The sequence below is a fragment of the Pollachius pollachius genome (assembly GCF_949987615.1).
Source record: "Pollachius pollachius genome assembly, chromosome: 7".
NCBI lineage: Eukaryota > Metazoa > Chordata > Actinopteri > Gadiformes > Gadidae > Pollachius > Pollachius pollachius.
In genome coordinates, this window is record NC_136940.1 from 1,177,592 (window position 1) to 1,192,869 (window position 15,278).

General features: G+C 52.9%; 1 protein-coding gene across 2 annotated transcripts in view; it reads left to right on the forward strand.

Moving 5' to 3' along the window:
* The window catches only part of tgfbr3 (transforming growth factor, beta receptor III), a 56,946-nt gene that overhangs the window by 31,466 nt on the left and 10,202 nt on the right, over window positions 1-15,278 (forward strand). The window contains exons 5-13 of one of the 2 annotated variants that reach the window (XM_079739703.1): window positions 2,070-2,253; window positions 4,616-4,778; window positions 6,016-6,163; window positions 6,552-6,738; window positions 7,621-7,853; window positions 8,637-8,792; window positions 10,653-10,775; window positions 14,685-14,879; window positions 15,066-15,278. The exon at window positions 15,066-15,278 is cut by the window's right edge and continues 57 nt beyond it. In XM_079739703.1, the coding sequence (XP_079595829.1) occupies window positions 2,070-2,253; window positions 4,616-4,778; window positions 6,016-6,163; window positions 6,552-6,738; window positions 7,621-7,853; window positions 8,637-8,792; window positions 10,653-10,775; window positions 14,685-14,879; window positions 15,066-15,278 (1,602 nt within the window). The remainder of the gene's footprint in view (window positions 1-2,069; window positions 2,254-4,615; window positions 4,779-6,015; window positions 6,164-6,551; window positions 6,739-7,620; window positions 7,854-8,636; window positions 8,793-10,652; window positions 10,776-14,684; window positions 14,880-15,065) is intronic. The other variant, XM_079739704.1, reaches the window with a different exon arrangement.

Below are 15,278 nucleotides of genomic sequence, written 5' to 3' on the forward strand. Positions count from 1 at the left end.
CTGTTGTCTTATTTCATAACTCTCATTCCTCCCTTCTCTCAAGCCCTTCATTTCATTGTCAAGCTTGAAGGCTGCTGTCGCCATAAATACTCTCCGTCTTTGTTTGTTTACAGCAAAATGATTCAATAATAATATACCAGAATCATCTAGAAAATTCCTTATTTATTGAGGTATTTACCAGCCATAGCACACACTCTCTGTCCAAAATAGAGAGGATCTTACCAGGTATGAGGCAGTTCTACTCAAATTTAACTTCATCTATCTTGCGCCTGTGATGCAAATCGGATAAACACAGTGTGAGGGGAAACAAAAAGAGTCAGCGGTTTGGAATTAGGGTGATTCTAAAGGTGATGTAGCTGACTCCCCTTTGAGATGGTGGAGGTACCTCCACCTTCTTCCCTGTGAGAGGTACCTCCACCTTGTCACCCTCTCCCAGGTGAAGGTACCTGCAGCTTCTTCCCTGTGAGAGGTACCTCCAACCTCTAACCCTGTCCCAGGTGGAGGAACCTCCACCCTCTCCCTTGTGAGAGGTGGAGGTACCTCCACCCGTTGGTAATCGCTGTGTCCTCAGCCCAAGGGTTGCGTGGATCCCGTTGGAGACAGAGTCTTAATTAGTCCAAGTTGTCGTCCCTGGCGCGGCACCGCGTCTGGAGATACTCAGAGAGGATTGGCTGGTTCCCAGCAGCTGAGTGTCGATCGCTAACTGCATTCATCTGGGCCGTTGGGTGTTGTTCTGCATGTGTGTGCTGTGTGTGTGTGTGTATGTGTGTGTGTGTGTGTCTGTGTGCTGTGTGCGTGCTTCCATCTATTTATCTTTACTTTTCCGTTTGTGTGAGTTTGACTCCCCTGATTCTCTACGGGGATGTCAGCCATGTTGGAAAGCTGGCTCCAGATTGGGGGTGACGCACGCAGAGAGACAGAGACAGAGACAGAGACAGAGAGACAGAGAGACATGGAGACACAGAGACAGAGAGACAGACACAGAGACAGAGAGAGAGAGACAGAGACACAGAGACAGAGAGACACAGAGACAGAGAGACATGGAGACACAGAGACAGAGAGACAGAGAGACACAGACAGAGAGACACAGAGACAGAGAGACAGAGACAGAGAGACAGAGACAGAGACACAGACAGATAGACAGAGACAGAGAGACACAGAGACACAGAGACAGAGAGACAGAGAGACAGAGAGACAGAGACACAGAGACAGAGAGACAGAGACACAGAGACAGAGACAGAGAGACACAGAGACAGGGAGACAGAGGGACATGGAGACAGAGACAGGGAGACACAGAGACACCGGGCTGTGTAAACAGGCCCAGCCCGGCTGGACGGACACCATGTGTGAAAACACACTCAGCGTATGTGGCGGGGGTGGGGGATAACAGAGCGGGGAGGCAGGGCGCCTGGCTCTGTTTAGAGAGAGGGCTTTATTTAGGACACCACTGTTCCCTCCTCACCGACACCTGGAACCCCCCCTCCCTGGACCGGGAGCAGGACGCTCGCCTCAGCTCAGTGGGAGGAGGATTCGACTTCTCGTCAAAGGGTTAACGGCTTTATTGCGGAGTCGCTGTGACCGGAGCAGAGACCTTCTGACGCGCTCATGACTTTTAAATAACTTAAAGTTCATTACCTTAGGGAAAACAGGATACATTATCCCTGATGTCCATGGCAACGTTCAACGTTCACGTTTGACGATTCATGATTCACGAATTGAAAAATGTATGAATTGACGGTCAAAAGGCAGCACCGCCAGCCCTTTCCTTAATGAAAGTGTTTATATTGTTCGACTCAAACTTGTGTCCAAAGACCACCAATCACTTTCTTTAAGAGGAGGCAGAAGGAACAAACCCTCTCAGCTTGTTTCTGATCATAGGGCCGCTCTGCATGCTGTCCAGTGGCTTTAAACCACGCTGTAAATCCTGTGGTCATGTTCCTTCATCGTCTCAGCCTCACCCTATAGTCGCTGTGGATCCAAATGTCCGCTAGGTGACTCAACGTCAAAGTGTCTGTCTCTCTGCGTCTCCCGCTGACGTCCCACTCTCCCCCCTCTCCCCTCTCCCCCAGGTGTCCCAGGGCTCTGAGGTGCGCTCCCAGTCGGGGAACTTCTCTGTGGCCTCCCGGGTCCAGCAGGAAAACCTCCCCCACAACAACGAGAACCTCCTCTCCTGGGCGCTGAAGGAGTACGGCGGGCTCACCTCCTTCCTGGAGCTGCGGATGACCCAGGACATCCACCTCAACGTGGGAGAAGGTGTGTGATGGAGGACACGTCCTGGTGGGGGTCGGGGAGATGGAAGCTCACCTCTGATGTGTAGAGCGACACAAACAACAACTAGAATCACCTAGTGAGATGAGCTCATCTAGCTGGGCTATGCATTCACTCGCTTTGGGAGGACGAGCACTCTAAAACGAGGTTCAAGGAGAATTCATACCACAACGTATTCAATAAACAAGTCATGAGGTAAAGACAGTTATTTCATTTTGATATGATTGCCTCACTCCCCTCACCCACTCGCGTCACTTCTCTGTCAATATCCTCCCCCACTCTGACTCAACTCCCTCATAACTCCCGTTACTCACCTTACCACTGTCTCTAAGTCTCCTCCTCCCCCCTCCATCCCTCCCCTTCATCCTCCCCCTCACTCCCCTCCTCTCCCTCCCTCCTCTCAATCCCCTCCCTCCATCCCCTCACTCCCCTCCTCTCCCTCCCTCCCCTCCCTCCCCTCTCTCCCTCCCCTCCCCCTCCCAGACATCTGGTTCTCTCCATCAGTCCTCTATCATGTGCTGCTCAAGATGTCTGCCTTGGCTCAAAGCAGAGTTTCCTCCATATTAAAGTTGGGGTGACTCTGCCTGCAGCTTTATATCCTACTCTGAGGAGAGCTGGGATCAGACTCTCTGTCCTGTTTCTGAGTGGGTTTTATTCGTACTGTTTCCTCAACTCTTACACTTGCTCAAGACCGAATGACATTCTTCCATGGCTTGAGTCTAAGAAAAAACTGATTCATGTAAAACGAGCTGCATAAAATGCACGAATAAATAAGACTGATTATACTGTAGGTATACTAGTATGCTAGACTATGTATATTTGATGTAGGACATAAATACTATTTATTATCACTAGGGGTGATCACGCTACTGGTATCAAATCGTTACAGACAGGAGGGGACTAGCTTGCGTGGATGTGCATACATACGCAAAAAACACGCTAACACGCGCTAACACAGGTGAACACAGGCAAACAAACGCTAACACACGGTAACACATGCAAACACACGCTAACACATGCAAACACACGCTAACACACGGTAACACATGCAAACACACGCTAACACACGCTCGAAGGGGCGAGGCCTCAGCCCTGTGCGCTCCTCTCTGCTGATCACCAGGGACCCAGCTCACCTGACCTGCTCCTGATACTGCAGCCGCAAATCACAGCGAGAGCCAGGCAGCTCGCTCTCCCCCGAGTCTCCCGCCTCCCCCAACACGCCTCCAGCCGACAGGGGGGAGGGAGGAGGAGGTAGGAGGGAGAGCGAGCCAGGCAGCTAGCTCTCCCCCTGCCTCCCCAAACACGCCTCCAGCCGACAGGGGGGAGGGAGGAGGAGGGGGAGAGAAGGGGCGGTAGGGGGGAGAGAGCAAAACGGAGAGAGGGGGAGGCAGGAGCAGACATCGAGAGAGAGGGGGAGAGACAGAATGAGAGAGGGGGAGGAAGGAGGAGAAAGACAGGGAGAAGTGGAGAGACAGGAGAGACGGGGGGAGACAGTGGGATGTCACCAGAGGTAGAGAGGAGGCTGCAGGAAGGTCTCCTCCCCAGAGGAGCCGCTCTCTCCTCCTCCTCTCCTCAGAGCACGTGGCTCCGCCCCTGGCCGGGCTGTGTGCTCTGTGTTCCTTCGTTGCCATGGTGAACGCAGCGGTCCGTGGTTTGGACCGAGCCCGCGGTGTCGTGTTTACCTCCGGGCAGCGGGCTGCGGAGAGAGAGAGAGAGAGACCACCTGTACTGTCTCACTCCTACCTGCTCCTTAATGACCTGTCTCTGTACTGTCTAACCCCTACCTGCTCCTTAATGACCTGTCTCTGTACTGTCTCACTCCTACCTGCTCCTTAACGACCTGTCTCTGTACTGTCTAACCCCTACCTGCTCCTTAACGACCTGTCTCTGTACTGTCTAACCCCTACCTGCTCCTTAACGACCTGTCTCTGTACTGTCTAACCCCTACCTGTTCCTTAATGACCTGTCTCTGTACTGTCTAACCCCTACCTGCTCCTTAATGACCTGTCTCTGTACTGTCTAACCCCTACCTGCTCCTTAATGACCTGTCTCTGTACTGTCTAACCCCTACCTGCTCCTTAATGACCTGTCTCTGTACTGTCTAACCCCTACCTGCTCCTTAATGACCTGTCTCTGTACTGTCTAACCCCTACCTGCTCCTTAGTGACCTGTCTCTGTACTGTCTAACCCCTACCTGCTCCTTAATGACCTGTCTCTGTACTGTCTAACCCCTACCTGCTCCTTAATGACCTGTCTCTGTACTGTCTAACCCCTACCTGCTCCTTAATGACCTGTCTCTGTACTGTCTCACCCTCCCTGGGTTTAACGATGTGTCTCCTGTCCCCAGACCGCCTGCTCCCTGAGAGCTGCCGGATCAGCTCCGGGTTCCTGTCCCTGAACTACCTCGGGGCCTACAAGGAGCCGCAGGCCTCCAGCGGCTGTGTCCTCTGGGGCCCCGACCAGGACCCCGAGGTCCACATCATAGAGCTGGAGGCCCCCGACACCAGCAGGTAGGCTATAGGTCAGACCAGCAGGTAGGCTATAGGTCCAGGTAGGCTATAGGTCCAGGTAGGCTATAGGTCCTAGCAGGTAGGCTATAGGTCAGACCAGCAGGTAGGCTATAGGTCGGACTAGCAGGTAGGCTATAGGTCCAGGTAGGCTATAGGTCCAGGTAGGCTATAGGTCCTTTGGTTGGAAGATAAAGCTATATTCTCTTCTAATCTGTTCTATTCTGCTCTGCTCCATTCTATTCTATTCTTTTCTATTTGTTTGTGTTCCATTCGGTTCTTGCTCAGCGTGTACGGAGAGTGATGAGGATTCATTGTAGCTTGGCGTGTCGGTATGCCAGTGCTGACCTGTACTTTACTGGGCAGGACTCAACCATGTGGTTCAGAACATGCATGATATTCACCCTACACTACTCAGCGGGCAGGAAGCAACCTTCAAACGTTATCTGCTGCTCCCAGCATGCACTGCTCTCCTCCCAGCATGCATTGCTTTCCTCCAGAGCACACCCCGACCATTTCTGAGTAGGTTAGAGATGGTTAGTTAAGGTGTCAGATCAGAGATGGTTAGTTTAGGTGGTTTGTTTAACCAGCTGGTCAGCTGTTAACCTGTTGGCCAACTCCAGTCCCAGTTAAACCAGTACCTGACTGGTCCAGATCCTGGTCAGCGGGGGGGGGGGGGGGGGGGGGGGGTCTCTGCTGGTCTGCAGCCCCCCCAGGGAGAGAGGGAGTGGGGGCCATCCCCTGAGGCCTGCCCTGCACATGCTCCTGGTCCCTGGGAGCCGGCCAGGGCCTTAATCACCTGGCCAGACGGGGGAGGGAGACTAACGATAGCGGGACCTGCCAGGGAATCCTCTGCTCAGTCTGTCTGTCTGACCGGGTCTGTCTCTCTGTCTGACCGGGTCTGTGTCTCTGTCTGACCGGGTCTGTGTCTCTGTATGTCCGTCTTCTGCTGTCTCTCTCTCCCTCTTTATTGGTTTCTCTCACTATTTCTCCCTATCTAATTGTCGCTCTCTCTCCAATGGTCTCTCTCTCTCTCTCTCTCTCCCTCTCTCTCTCTCTCTCTCTCTCTCTCTCTCTCTCTCTAACGGTCTCTATGTCTGTCTCTCTCTCTCTCTCTCTAACGGTCTCTATGGCTCTCTCTCTCGCTCTCTCTCTCTAACGGTCTCTATGTCTCTCTCTCTCTAACGGTCTCTATGTCTCTCTCTCTCTCTCTCTATGTCTCTATGTCTCTCTCCCCCAGTGCGTTCCAGGTGGATGTGCTGGTGGAGCTACAGCCCTTGGCAGGCCGCGCCCCCCTCCGCCGGGACGTGGTCCTGATCCTCAAGTGCTCCAAGCCCGTCAACTGGGTGGTGGGCAGCCGGGACGTCAGCGGCCGCCTGGAGGTCCTGGTGAGTCAGGGAGGGGTTCCCAGGCTGGGGGGGGCGGGGAGTCGAGGAGGGGGTCCCAGGCTGGTGGGGGGGAGGAGGAGGAGGAGAGGGGAGGACACGTTGGAGACCATCTGTGAAAATCCCTGGCTGCTCCAGCGGATGTCATGTGACCAGAAGGGGGGAGAGGGATGGGGGAGTCAGGAAGTGTCTCCAACACACTGGTGTCCTCCTTCCAATATTTACACTCACTAGAGTCGGAAGAATCAGAGCACACTTAAGTGAGCCCCCAAACTAGCCGTAGCATTAGCCTTCGCCCTAGCCCCTAGCCCTGCCTCTCTCCCGACCCTTAGCCATAGAGCTAGTCTTAGAGCTAGCCCTAGCCTAACTGGGACTCTGTGATCCTTTCCAGAGCTCGGACACCATCGCCCTGGCCCCCGGCACCGAGGGCCTGATGCAGGTCAGCAAGCAGCCCAAGCTGCCCCTCCCCTCGGGGTCCCAGGCCCTCATCAAGTGGGCGGAGCATCGAGGCCACCGCCCCCTCAGCTTCACCGCCACCGCCGTCGCTAACCTCTTCAAGCTCCGCCTCCGAGAGCCCGGTAAGTCCGACCAATAGGAGGACAGGAGAAATATGACATGGAGCGTAGAGAGGAAGGGAACATTTGAAATGGAAGGGAATGTCAACAAAATATACACAGACAACAAACACAAACAAACAAAACGTCAAAGAAAAATGCAAACACAGAAGAACAAATTGTAAACCGATTGTAAGCCAAGCGTTAGATAAATGGAAGCTTACTCAAACATGAACAAAACTTGAGCATCACAGACCCCTGTAGCCTTCCTCCCTGAGAGATCAGCTCTGTCTGTCTGTCTGTCTGTGTGTCTAAGTCCTGTCTGTCTGTCTGTCTGTCTGTCTGTCTGTCTGTCTTCCGTCTAAGTCCTGTCTGTCTGCCTGCTGTCTAAGTCCTGTCTGTCTGTCTGTCTGCCTCCTGTCTAAGTCCTGTCTGTCTTCCTCCTGTCTAAGTCCTGTCTGTCTGTCTGTCTGTCTGCCTCCTGTCTAATTCCTGTCTGTCTGCCGCCTGTCTAAGTCCTGTCTGTCTGTCTGTCTGTCTGCCTCCTGTCTAAGTCCTGTCTGTCTTCCTCCTGTCTAAGTCCTGTCTGTCTGTCTGTCTGTCTGCCTCCTGTCTAATTCCTGTCTGTCTGCCTCCTGTCTAAGTCCTGTCTGTCTGTCTGCCTCCTGTCTAAGTCCTGTCTGTCTGCCTCCTGTCTAAGTCCTGTCTGTCTGTCTGTCTGTCTGCCTCCTGTCTAAGTCCTGTCTGTCTTCCTCCTGTCTAAGTCCTGTCTGTCTGTCTGTCTGTCTGCCTCCTGTCTAATTCCTGTCTGTCTGCCTCCTGTCTAAGTCCTGTCTGTCTGTCTGCCTCCTGTCTAAGTCCTGTCTGTCTGCCTCCTGTCTAAGTCCTGTCTGTTTGTCCTTCCAGAAGTGGTGGACCACATGGACAGCGTCTTCCCCCCAGAGCTCGCCATCTTCCGGGACCTGGGGGAGGCGGGGGACGCGGACGGCAGCCCCGCCCTCCCCTTCCTGCCCCCGCCCTTCCACCCCCACTGGGAGGAGGGGGGGCCCCAGGAGCAGCAGGGGGTCCTGAGCGCCGGGCTGGAGGTCCGCTGTGAGGAGGACAGGATGGTGGTCAGCCTGGACCGCGAGAGCCTGCAGGTGGGCCGCACGCACGCACGAACATACACACGTATGCACACACGCACGCACGCACACACACCAGGACACATACACACACACACACCAGGAAACACACGCACACACACCAGGACACAGATGCACGCACACACACACCAGGACACACACGCACACACACCAGAACCAACAAACACACACCAGAACATACAGTACACACAAACACCAGAACACACACACACCAGAACATACACACACACACCAGAACACACACACACACACACACCATGTTCACAGAAAACTGTTTTAATAACCAGGCCCTTTATCCTGCAGAAAAGAGTCATTATAGATCCTTCAGGTTTTAGGATTAGGATGGAGAAAGTGTTTTCTTTAAATGATAAGTGCAGCACTAGCAGTCTATTAGGTATAACGTTAACGTAGAGAACCGGCTCCACGTTAACGTGCGTGGAGCAGAGCACTCCAGCGCTCTCCGCTCGTTAAGGCTGTGGCGGGGTTGAAGTGGTGGAGCCGAGATCCCAGCGCTGGGCGGAGAACGAAGCACCGGGAACACTGGGGGACCGCAGCTCAGCGGGAAGGAGTCCCGGGGTTCTAATCAGGGGGGTTTGGGTCGGGACCACCGAGTGGGGGGGGGTTGTTTACGGCTGGGAACCCAGAAACACAACGCAGCGCCGGGGAACAGGGCGTGGAGCTGGGAGCCAGAGGAACAACCTCAACCTTTATTTACTCACATAGTCGTAAAGCCCAGTGGGTTTTCTTCATGCTTTGATGATCGCTTTCTGTTCTCAGGCCAGCGGCTTCACCAACGCCAACCTCACGCTACAGGACCCAGAATGCAAAGCGTCGGTGAACGCCACGCACTACACGCTGGAGACGTCGCTGTCGGGCTGCCAGACCCAGGTGTTTCCCATGCCCGGCACCTCCACGGCGCTGCACATCAACTCGGTAAGAACCGCTCTCCGGAGCACGGGGGTTACAACCGCGGGCGCCGCAGTGGTTCTCAACCTGTGGGTCGGGGACCCTCTTGGGCTCACCTCTTTTACATAATTAAATATTCACATTTTACATTCAGGGCATTTAGAAACTTACAATAAGTGCATTTCTCAGAAGAAAGAGAACCAACAATATATCTCTGTCGGTACAGTAAGGATGTTCATAGAACTAAGTGCCAAGCACTAACAATCGCTAGGTTACCCATTCCCTGTATACATCAAAGATAGCTAGGATAAGAGGCTACATGATGCTAAGTACTATTTTTAAGTGCAAGGACATACAACATACAATAAGTGTGTAAAGGCAGGGGGGGAGCTAACGGTGGAGGCTATGCAGAGTCTAGGTCAACATATCGGGCTTACCTACAACCTATTGATATTTGACTCTGCATTTTGCATTATAAGATCAGTTGGATAGTTTTAACGGTCCTGTGTTTATAAACAGACAACCTCCGAGTGCATCCATCACCAGGACATTGTTTTTACTGGTAGAATGTAAAACAATGTGTTGGGAAGCACAACCACACAACTAATGCAAGATGTTGGCATCGCTTTTTTAATAAATGTCAGACCTTTACTCTGGGTAGTGCTCCAAAGGCGGAGGGGAGCTGTTGGTACCGTGTATCAGAAACACAGTAAAGTCTAAACGAAGGATCCATGGACGAATCCCAACTGGCAACTTCTGAATATTAGTTTATGATTGGGAAACCTTTGGAAATGCTGTTTTATGGCGGTTGTTCTTCAGTATTTATCGGCCCTAGTAACCCTAATCACCCTGGGTTTGCTACATGAGTCGTCTCACAATCAAAGATACCTCCCTTCCCTTCAGACCTCTTGGACAGAACATGTTGGAGGAACTTTGAGAAAACAAGTTTGCGGTCCAGATTGTAAACTCTGGGCCGGCCGCCAGCGCGGCTCTGTGTTAGCTCTAGCTCCAGAGATAACCCTCAAAGCAGATCCATGATCTTTCTCTAGGTCCTTGCACAACCCAGACGGCGTGTTCCCTTTCAGTGCCTGTCATCGGGTCGTCATTTAATTAGCGGAGGTCACCTCTGCCCATCACCTTATAAGGACATCGTCTTAATGAGGCTTAATCACTGTCAGGCCGGTTCGGTCAGCTCATTAACTCTCAGACTAAAACTTCAAACCCAAGTTCGGAGATCGTTAGGAACTCTTTGTTGACTAATGAGGGAAGGACTTTTTCTTATTTTATCAGTTTTTTTCCACTAATCCAAACAGAGCCACCAGTGGATGTTCCCACTGCGGTGTTTACCTAATGAGAGTGGGAGGCACTGGCTGATGTGGAACAGCCAACATATCATATATCATATTCCATATTTCATGAAGAACCATAATACTCCTTCACTCTTGTCAGAAGAGCGGCTCTAAATTCATCAACTCGCTGCAGTTCATTACTTAGCCAGCTTCATGGAGCCTCCTTACTCTAGTCTGTTGTTAGTGGACTTAGGAGGAGATTAGATCCGTCTTCAGAGAGATCTCTAAACTACACGCAGTTTTATAATAATAATACAAAAATGACTATAACTTTACTATAATACAGAGACAAAAGAGAAATATCGAGTCTGTGAGTTAGACCAAATCTGTGATGAGAAAAAGTGTGCATTAATGTATTGATAGTGTAAAAATCTTTATGAATATGAACAGCCAATCAATAACACGCATTTAAAATATCCAAACAATAATTTGCGGGATATCTTTAGTACATAATTGTTATTATTAAGTTGTTTTCCAGTTTCTTTCTGCAGGTTTCTGCGCGTCATTGTTCATGTGTTCACCCCCCCCCCCCCCCCAGGTCCTGATCAGTGCGGGCGAGGGGAGGGACGGCAGCGGGCGGGTCCTCCGGGACTACGAGGACCAGGACTCTGAGGACCTGGACAGAACCTCCCTGGAGCCCACAGACCTGCCCTTCATCACGGTATGACCCTTAGACCCCTAGAACCCACAACCCCTAGACCCCTAGGCCCCTAGACCCCTAGTCCCCTAGAACCCTAGACCCCCTTCATCACGGTATGATCCCTAGACCCCTAGGCCCCTAGACCCCTAGTCCCCTAGAACCCTAGACCCCCTTCATCACGGTATGACCCTTAGACCCCTAGAACCCACAACCCCTAGACCCCTTGGCCCCTAGACCCCTAGTCCCCTAGAACCCTAGACCCCCTTCATCACGGTATGATCCCTAGACCCCTAGGCCCCTAGACCCCTAGTCCCCTAGAACCCTAGACCCCCTTCATCACGGTATGACCCTTAGACCCCTAGAACCCACAACCCCTAGACCCCTAGGCTCCTAGACCCCTAGTCCCCTAGAACCCACAACCCCTAGGCCCCTAGACCCCTAGAACCCACAACCCCTAGACCCCTAGGCTCCTAGACCCCTAGTCCCCTAGAACCCTAGACCCCCTTCATCACGGTAGGACCCCTAGACCCCTAGAACCCACAACCCCTAGACCCCTAGGCTCCTAGACCCCTAGTCCCCTAGAACCCTAGACCCCCTTCATCACGGTAGGACCCCTAGACCCCTAGAACCCACAACCCCTAGACCCCTAGGCTCCTAGACCCCTAGTCCCCTAGAACCCTAGACCCCCTTCATCACGGTAGGACCCCTAGACCCCTAGAACCCACAACCCCTAGGCCCCTAGACCCCTAGTCCCCTAGACCCCTAGACCCCTAGAACCCTAGACCCCCTTCATCACGGTATGATCCCTAGGCTCCTAGACCCCTAGTCCCCTAGACCCCTAGACCCCTAGAACCCTAGACCCCCTTCATCACGGTATGATCCCTAGACCCCTAGACCCCCTAGACCCCAAGAACCATGACCCCCTAGACCCCCTTCATCACGGTATGACCCCTAGACCTCTAGACCCTCAGAACCCTAGAACCCAAAATCCAGACCCCAGAGCCCCGGATCGAGACCCCTAGACCCCAGACTGTTAAGGGTACTATTTAGGGTTCTATTTAGGGTTCTATTTAGGGTTCTATTTAGGGTACTGTTTAGGGTACTATTTAGGGTTCTATTTAGGGTACTGTTTAGGGTACTATTTAGGGTTCTATTTAGGGTACTGTTTAGGGTACTATTTAGGGTTCTATTTAGGGTACTATTTAGGGTTCTATTTAGGGTACTATTTAGGGTTCTATTTAGGGTACTGTTTAGGGTACTATTTAGGGTAGTATTTAGGGTTCTATTTAGGGTAGTAGTTAGGGTAGCATTAAGGGTTCTATTTAGGGTAGTATTTAGGGTTCTATTTAGGGTAGTAGTTAGGGTAGCATTAAGGGTTCTATTTAGGGTAGTATTTAGGGTTCTATTTAGGGTACTATTTAGGGTTCTATTTAGGGTTCTATTTAGGGTAGTAGTTAGGGTAGCATTAAGGGTTCTATTTAGGGTAGTATTTAGGGTTCTATTTAGGGTAGTAGTTAGGGTAGCATTAAGGGTTCTATTTAGGGTAGTATTTAGGGTTCTATTTAGGGTAGTAGTTAGGGTAGTAGTTAGGGTAATATTTATGGTTCTATTTAGGGTAGTATTTATGGTTCTATTTAGGGTAGTAGTTAGGGTAATATTTATGGTTCTATTTAGGGTAGTATTTAGGGTTATATTTAAGGTAGTAGTTAGGGTTCTATTTAGGGTAATAGTGTGGATAGTATTTAGGGTTCTATTTAGGGTAGTATTAAGGGTTCTATTTAGGGTAATAGTGAGGATAGTATTTAGGGTTCTATTTAGGGTAGTAGTGAGGGTAGTATTTAGGGTTCTATTTAGGGTAGTAGTTAGGGTAGCATTAAGGGTTCTATTTAGGGTAGTATTTAGGGTTCTATTTAGGGTAGTAGTTAGGGTAATATTTATGGTTCTATTTAGGGTAGTATTTAGGGTTATATTTAAGGTAGTAGTTAGGGTTCTATTTAGGGTAGTATTTAGGGTTCTATTTAGGGTAATAGTGTTGATAGTATTTAGGGTTCTATTTAGGGTAGTATTTAGGGTTCTATTTAGGGTAGTAGTGAGGGTAGTATTTAGGGTTCTATTTAGAGTAGTATCTAGGGTAGTATTCAGAGTACTATTGAGCAGGCTGATGCTGCAGTTGAGGGCTGATCTCCAGTCTTCCAGACGGAGCCTGTCTCCAACGCTAGTGAACACTTCGTCTTTTGGCAACCTCAGCTTTGTTCCACTGCCCTCCTGTTGCTCTAACCTGACCCTTCATCACTCATGTGGAAACATCTCCTCTCCCTCCTCTCTCACCCTCCTCTCCCTGGTCCTCCTCTCCCTCCTCTCAATCCTCTTCCTCCTCTTCCTCCTCCCCCTCCTCTTACTTATCTTCCTCCACCCCTTCTAACTCCTCTCATTCCTCTCACTCATCTCCTCTCCCCTCCCCCCTCCCTCTCCTCTCCTCTCCCCTCCCCCTCCTCTCCTCTCCTCTCCCCTCCCCCTCCTCTCCTCTCCTCTTCCCCCTCCCCCTCCTCTTCCACCTTTCCCTCCTCCCCCCTCCTCCTCCTCTCCCCTTCTCTACCTCCTCTCCTCTCCTCTTCCTCCTCCCCCTCCTCTTCCACCTCTCCCTCCTCCTCCTCTCCCCTTCTCTTCCTCCTCTCCTTCCACTCTCTCCTCTCCCCTCCCCCTCCTCTCCCTCCTCCTCCACCTCTTCCACCTCTCCCTCCTCTCCCTCCTCCCCCCTCCTCCTCCTCTCCCCTTCTCTTCCTCCTCTCCTCTCCTCTTCCTCCTCCCCCTCCTCTTCCACCTCTCCCTCCTCCCCCCCTCCTCCTCCTCTCCCCTCCTCTTCCACCTCTCCCTCCTCCCCCTCCTCCTCCTCTCCCCTTCTCTTCCTCCCCCCTCCTCCTCCTCTCCCCTTCTCTTCCTCCTCTCCTCTCCTCTTCCTCCTCCCCCCTCCTCTTCCACCTCTCCCTCCTCCCCCTCCTCCTCCTCTCCTCTCCTCTCCCTCCTCCCCCCTCCTCCTCCTCTCCCCTCCCCCTCCTCTTCCTCCTCTCCTCCCCTCCTCCTCCTCTCCCCTTCTCTTCCTCCTCTCCCTCCTCCTCCTCCTCTCCCCTCCCCCTCCTCTCCCTCCTCCTCCACCTCTTCCACCTCTCCCTCCTCTCCCCTCCTCCCCCCTCCTCCTCCTCTCCCCTTCTCTTCCTCCTCTCCCTCCACTCTCTCCTCTCCCCTCCCCCTCCTCTCCCTCCTCCCCTCCTCTTCCACCTCTCCCTCATCCCCCTCCTCCTCCTCTCCCCTTCTCTTCCTCCCCCCTCCTCCTCCTCTCCCCTTCTCTTCCTCCTCTCCCTCCTCCTCCACCTCTTCCACCTCTCCCTCCTCTCCCTCCTCACCCCTCCCTCTCCCTCCCTCTGTTGACTTTGGTTCCTCTCTTCTTCGTCTCCTGTTTCCTCTTGTCGTCTGCCTGCCCTCCGTCTCCGTTGACCTCTGACCTCGGGCCCCTATGACCTGCCTCTCAGGGTTGAGACCCCCCCCCGGGGAGGGTCTGAGCGCTCGGGGTTTCCCGCCCGTCACCGAGGGGGTATTCCAGCGTCAGGGCAGAAAGTACCGGCGCTGGGAGGAATGACAGCTCAGCATCCGCTGGGCTGAGTTTGTGCTGACGTTTCTCTCTCCCCCGTCTCCCCCTGTCTCAACCTCCCCGTCCTCTCTCCCCTGTCTCTCCCCCGTCTCCCCGTCTCACCCTCCCCGTCCTCTCTCCCTGTCTCACCCCCCGTCCACATCCTGTTTTCTCTGTGCCGCCGTTAAACACTTTAGACCGATAGGAGTGGTGCAGTCAGACTTCACAATAAGGGCGCAGTCATTAACCCTTAATAACCACTAGTTCATGCAGTAATAATGTTCCTGCTCTCTCCTGGTCTGCAGTTCAACTGTTCCTACGAGGGGATGCTGGTGGCCTCCCCCCCGGGCCCCGGGGTCCTCCCGGGTCTTAACGCCGGGGCGGGGCCCGGGGCGGGGCCCATGGTCCTAGTCATGGAGGTCTACGACTCGCCCCTGTTCCGTAGCGCCAACCCCCAGCCCACCCCCTCCTTCTCAAGCGGACAGCAGGTCTTCGTGGAGGTAGGCCGACCTCTGGGGGGGGGGGGGGGGGATGGTAGGTTGGTAGGTTATCCAGCACGTTAGTTGATGATGTCAGGGCTGTCATCAGTATCTCTGTGACTCTGCTCCTTAAGCCACGTCTCACAGCTCTTGTTAGTGTTGCTATTGGCTGTTTAAATAAAGTTCCTTGTGTTCCCCCCCCCCCAGGTGTTGTCCTCTGGAGTCGACTGGGACCAGGGCTTCATGATTCGTTCATGCTCCGTGTCCCCGGACCCCAGCCCCGGGGGCCCGTCCGAGTACCGCCTGCTGGAGAACCTGTGCCCCAGCGACCCCTCGCTTAGGTTCTACCCCCCCATGATGGGACGGCAGCGCTTCAGCTTCAGCCTGAACCCCCCCGCTGACGCCTCGCTGCTCTTCCTG